This window comes from Neolamprologus brichardi, chromosome 18 (assembly GCF_056152115.1).
Source record: "Neolamprologus brichardi isolate AB-2024 chromosome 18, ASM5615211v1, whole genome shotgun sequence".
Lineage (NCBI taxonomy): Eukaryota > Metazoa > Chordata > Actinopteri > Cichliformes > Cichlidae > Neolamprologus > Neolamprologus brichardi.
In genome coordinates, this window is record NC_142121.1 from 17,287,034 (window position 1) to 17,293,077 (window position 6,044).

Sequence of the window (6,044 nt, forward strand, 5' to 3'; positions counted from 1 at the left end):
TTTCACAAAAACAGCATTGCTTGTAAAAGTGCAGTAGAAAACAGATTCTTACACACATACATTTTGCTTTTACTTGGCACATTAAAATTAAAAATGCATGTAATTTGTATTTAATTTCAGGAGAACATAAAAAAGATGTCAAATTAAATAAGAATATTTACAGATGTTTAACTTCACAAGTGGCTGTTTAACTGATCGTTGTGCAGTTCCAAGTTTATAGCAGAACTCGCAGCTATGAAAACTGCTTTCTGACTAACAGAACTGAGAGCTGTGTCTCTCTCCCTGTTCTTCCTGCACAGGTTTTCGCAGCGCAAAAGATTCAACAGATGCTTTCGCATCTTCTGTGAGAGCATATATAGCAGAGGGTTCATACAGCAGTGAGAATAGGCAAGCATTTCACAAATACGGTAGGCAACTTCTAACCGTTCCTCTGCCTTACAACCTATAGGTTTATAAAGAGATTGAATTAAAAGCATAATATGGTATGGCCCCCAGCAAATGAAGAAGACTGCAACAATACACAACAGCACAGCTACAGCCCTGTGCTTCTTTCTGTTTAAAGCTTGCAAAACTGTCTTGAGGATGGCAGAATAGCAGAAAATAATGATGGCAAATGGGAGGAAGAATAGCAGTGACACTTGGAGATAACGTCCAAGCTTGTCATCAAATTCAGGCACGCAATAGGTAACATTTTCCCAGTCTACTACTTTTACTATCATAGCATCATGCAGGGATGCTGAGATGCTGATGACCCAGGCAGCTATACAGGCACCAACTCCAGACTTCTGCCTTATAGCATAATTGCTCAGCCGGTTGTGCAGCACCACGGTAATGAAACGATCCACTGTCATGGCAGTCAGCAGAATGACACTGCTGTACAGCCCAACAAAGTATGCAGCAGTCAGGAATTTGCAGGCAAAGTCCCCAAAGACCCAGTGGTGTAAATGATCAATGGCCCAGAATGGAAGTGTGATGGTGAAGATCAAATCAGAGCAGACCAGGTTCAGGATGAAAATATTTGTTATTGTGTTCAGTTTCTCGTAGATAAAAAGAACACATAAGAGGAGACCATTGCCTATGACGCTGAGGATGAAGATCAAGATGAAAAGGGGGCCGGTGATGTTTGGAAAGTCAGTCTCACAAAGATATGCAACATGATCACTCAGTCCATAGTCACTCATTGTGATGTTGTTTTCCTTTGTCAATTTTCTAAAAAACAAACAAAAAACTAGATTTTTAAAATGTAATTAAAGATGTTAACTGAGCAGTTCTCTATAAAATAACAGAAATTCTTCAGTTTAGTTTTAATCTTTGTATGTTATGTTAGCAACTGGGAGCAGCTAGTTGAAGTCCAACTTAGGAGAAAAAATACAGCAACTTACCTCAAAAATCAGCTGTCAACTCTGGTGTTGAATTACACTCTGGTCAGATAGCTCTGATGGTCTTGCCTAAAGTAACAGTTCCTCTTTTTGTTTCACTTTAAGTCAGAGAGGCCGTCTTAACAAAAAAAAAAAAAAAAATCATGCCCAAAAACCATGGGCAACTTTTTTTTCTGCATTGAAAATCCAACTTAAACAAAATGAAAAGTACATTTTAATATTTTCCCATAGTTTTATTAAAAATGTAACAGACTACAAGCATGCAGCACTAGCCAAAATGAACACCAAAAAACTGCATGTCTTCTTTTGTTTATTATTTTGTAAAGCACAAGAATAATGCTGATGGTATTAGAATATGAAAATAAGCACAATACCCAATACTCTGTTGGGAAGAAGTTATGTTCTGCTGAAAACTGGAAATATATCCATCCATCCATCCATTCGCTTCCGCTTATCCTTTTCAGGGTCGCTGGAGCCTATCCCAGCTGTCATAGGGCGAGAGGCGGGGTACACCCTGGACAGGTCGCCAGTCTGTCGTAGGGCCAACACACAGGGACAGACAACCATTCACACTCACATTCACACCTAGTGACAATTTGGATTATCCAATTAACCTATCCCCACAAGCTGCATGTCTTTGGATGGTGGGAGGAAGCCGGAGTACCCGGAGGGAACCCACGCAAACACGGGGAGAACATGCAAACTCCACACATAAAGACCCCGGCCTGGTGGAATTGAACTCAGGACCTTCTTGCTGTGCGGCAACAGTGCTAACCACCGTGCCACCGTGCTGCACCGTGCTGCCCATGCTGTACATGATATGTAATATCATGTACAGCATAATCAGCAGCTCTAAACACAAATGAAATTGCTACAGCAATAAAAGGTTCTTTGATCATAGAAGAATTTGGTTAGAAACTATAACCACAGATAAGTACATGAAGCAAACTTGATTAAACAGAACATATTACAAAATATTACAACATATTACACGCCATCGATGTTAAACAGAAGTTTCCCACTTTTCTATTCTTCTTGTTTCAGTTGCACCTTTCCAGTAAATTATATGACTGCACTCTGACCCCAGAACAACTTGAAGTCTTTATGATCCAATAATCTGAATGAGGCTGTTTGAGTTACTATCATAGGTTTGGCAGGATGAACAGCTCTATAATATTCTACTCAGACTTTGCATTAAAAAGTCAGTTTCTGTTATTAGTAACTGCCAGTCATTTCAATTTGTGCTCTTTTTTATACAATTATCTGTAAACTCCAAAAACATAAGTCTTAATCCCAGATATCTCAAAAAGTTTCTGAGAGTCAAACTAGCTCTTCTGGTTTAAAATCATTATAGACCACACTCCATTATGATGTTTATGATGACAATAAACCTCTTGAATATTTGTACATACTTTGATCACTGATGGCTAAAGACATTAGGAAACCAAATGCAGTTTCACAAAGAAGTAGCAGGTTATGTTGCTCAGTCTATTTTTGGCATTTTATTTTTTATTTAATGTTATTTAGTGAATGTTAATATAAACATATTTTACTGAATAATAAATGGCCAGCAATAACCTGATGAAAATAAGCAGTTATGCTGCATTGATATAGGTTACTGATTAATAATTTTGAAGAAGAGTCGGGAAATGGTTGTAAAAAGCACCAACATTGGGGAAAATCATTTTGGAAAAACATATTGGCAGTTCATTCCCAAGTGAACCCAGATTCAAAAGAACAATGAAATCCGTTTGAGACATTTTGAGAATCAACTATGTTAATGAAAGAGATGTATTAGTTCTGTTTTTTTACAACATCAAGGTGCCAATGACAACTCTTCACCACTTGTTATCGATGTTATTGTGTGCCGGCTTTTTCTGTTGCGAAAGCTGTTATTGTTTTTTTTGCTGCCCAAGCTCTTTAGCATTTTCTTCAAATGGGTTTTGAATTTAACCCCCACAAACACATAAAACACGGGGTTAAGGCAGCATTGTGAAAAGGCAAAAAGTCGAGTAATCTCAAGCGCATAATCCAGGTTTTTGCTATATTGACAATCTTCCCCTAATGAGTCACTTTCTCTGGGCCAGTAGGTAAATGACTGCAGAAATATCACTAAATTGTAAGGTACCCATCCAACAAGGAAAACAACCATGAGAATAAAAATTAGTTTCAAAGTTTTGTTTCGTCTTCTTTGCACAGGATGAAGCAACCTGCACATGATATGAGTGTAGCAAAACATGAATACCACTGAGGTAATTAGAAAGAGGATGTTTTGCTGGTAGATTCCCCACAGGCTCCAAAAAGAATTAGTATATACACAGTACTTTGATTCTGCAACTTTGGTGGAAGCAAAAGCTAGACTGGAAACCAGGATGCTAACGACCCAAATGATCACAGACGCTACAATACTGTAATACCCTGTGGTGGAAACAATGTCAGACAAAGGATTTATAACAGCTATATAGCGGTGAGCAGTCATCAGGATGAGGAGGATACCGCTGCTGTAGAATCCAAGGCAGAAGATAAAGTTCACTATTTTGCATGCATGCTCCCCTAAGGTCCATCCGTGCATGTTGTAGTAGGCCCAGAAGGGCAGAGAAGCTGTGAAGAAGAGATCTGATACAGCCAGATTCAGAATGAAGGTGTTGGTGAGGGATTTCAAATTCTCAAACTTGACCAGCACCACGAGGACCAGGATGTTGCCAAAGATGCTGAGAATCACCACAATGGAGAAAAAGACTGGAGTGAAGATTGCTCCAAATTGGATGACACCTGTTTTGTTGCAGAGTTCATCGTAGTCATAATTATAGTTGTACGAGGTTGAGTCAAGGCTGGTGCTGATAGTATCTACGTTATCCATTGTATCCACTTTCTTCCAGCATAAAGAGAAATTTAAAAAAGGCTGTTAGACAGGTAAATCAAGTAGGTCAAATTTCACAGTCTTACTTAAGGAATTATAATATTATAAACCTTTGTTAGACAAGGCTATCTAACAAATATTAGCTAATGGTCTTTGACTCTGTATTTGGATGCATATCTCACTTTTCTCACTTACTCTCTATTATAATATTTAACCAATAATACATTTTTAAAAATTATTTATATTTATGGACTTAAAAAAATTTATTTATGTAGTATATTCTATGCACTGATTTGTGTTTTTTGACAGGATTTTATCAAAGAAAACATCAAAGAAGAAATGCAGCAAACCCAGAAGCTAGCAAATAAAAACTAATCAGGGACTGTCTGGGACTGAGCCACTTTTGTGTATATTTAGTTATTGCAGTGGGTACAAACTGGCTTGGAGAAACATTGCAGGTTGAGAAGGTACAGCACATTGTGAATTGCCTGACCAAACAGTCTGGTAGAGAACCTTAGAGAAGATGAGGGGCTCAAAGCTTTAAACATAAACCAAAACTTACTTTACCTTTTCACCCTGACTTTTGACTGAGTATGCACTATGGAGAGCAATTAGAAAGCAAAAGAAAAATAATATAGCATGTGTAGATTATATTATTTAAGTTTATTTTTTTTATTTTAGCTCATATTTTTAGCTGTTTTGCTATTTCTTATTTTTACTAAGTATATTTTTCAGTTTTCTTATCAGATTATTAGGCATACACACAAAAGGTGATTTTGTTTAAAGTTTGATTGACCAATTGGTAATTAGAGATGCACTAATCGACCAGTCAGGAAGAGGAGCCATCTGATTGTCAGAGTTCTCTGTCCTGAGCAAGTCAGCCTCCCATATGTCTGACTGTGAACTTCATTCCAAGTGTCATTCAATTGTGCACAGATACTCACAGATGCATACTAATGTGTCGTTACCATGGAAGCTCCTCACTGTGAGTGAAGACACAAAGTTGAATTTTGTTTGTTTATGCCATCAAGTACAGGTTTTAGAAATAAAACTGGAACATGAAAAATTGGTACTGAGAGAACACACTTACAAAAAATTGGAAATTGGAATTGACTAAGAAAATCAATGCATCTTTAATGTTGATCCATATGTAAATGTTGGAATATTGCAAGTAATCAGGATTGGTATGGTTATTAGATGGCCTGTTCTTTAAAGCATCGGTAATTTCATGTTTTATGAAAGCCTTATGATACAAGGCTTATGTTAACACAAGCAGTATCATGTAGAAAATGAAATAAATCATATTAGAATTGGGATGTAAAGTTAGTAAATCTAAGAAAATATTACCCAACCACACAGAATAAAGATAAGCTACTCCAAGAAGTTTTGTAATTTGAGAAAAAGGAAATTGTTGTGTGTTGCTAGTATAATTTGCTTGAGAATTTTTTTGCAAAAATCCATTCAGGTAATAAGTAGGATTTTTTTTAAAACATTCTAATTAAAACGTAGAGTTCTAGATTTATTTATGTCAATGCAACTCAGTTTGTTCAGTGAATATAAGATAGCATTAATGATCATAAAATGGGGGGAAAGCCACAAAAAGGCTACATACATTCATTGTGTGCAGTGCACAAAGTGCTGTTGTGTGTCATTGTTTTCAATTTTCTCCATAGTTTCCTTAATCAGTGTCCAGGTTTTCATTGAATTAAATGCACAAATTAATCAAAATGTGTGCACAAATCTGCAATAGCAGTCACGCCTGAAAAATGTTCCCACTCTATAAACATTGATTAAACCTGTACACA

General features: G+C 36.8%; 2 protein-coding genes across 2 annotated transcripts; both read right to left on the reverse strand.

Annotated features, from left to right (window-relative positions):
- Positions 1-173: 173 nt before the first annotated feature.
- Positions 174-1,413, reverse strand: LOC148097721 (chemokine XC receptor 1-like). Its single transcript, XM_087831767.1, has 2 exons — positions 1,383-1,413; positions 174-1,209 (listed from the first exon to the last, which is right to left on the reverse strand). The coding sequence occupies exon 2, from the start codon at positions 1,179-1,181 to the stop codon at positions 174-176; it is 1,008 nt and encodes a 335-aa protein (XP_087687893.1). The 5' UTR covers positions 1,182-1,209; positions 1,383-1,413.
- A 1,672-nt stretch (positions 1,414-3,085) lies between these two features.
- On the reverse strand, positions 3,086-4,242 carry LOC102782043 (chemokine XC receptor 1-like). The gene has a single exon (XM_035908359.2). It carries the CDS (start codon positions 4,237-4,239, stop codon positions 3,196-3,198), a length of 1,044 nt encoding a protein of 347 aa, XP_035764252.2. The 5' UTR covers positions 4,240-4,242; the 3' UTR covers positions 3,086-3,195.
- Positions 4,243-6,044: the final 1,802 nt, after the last annotated feature.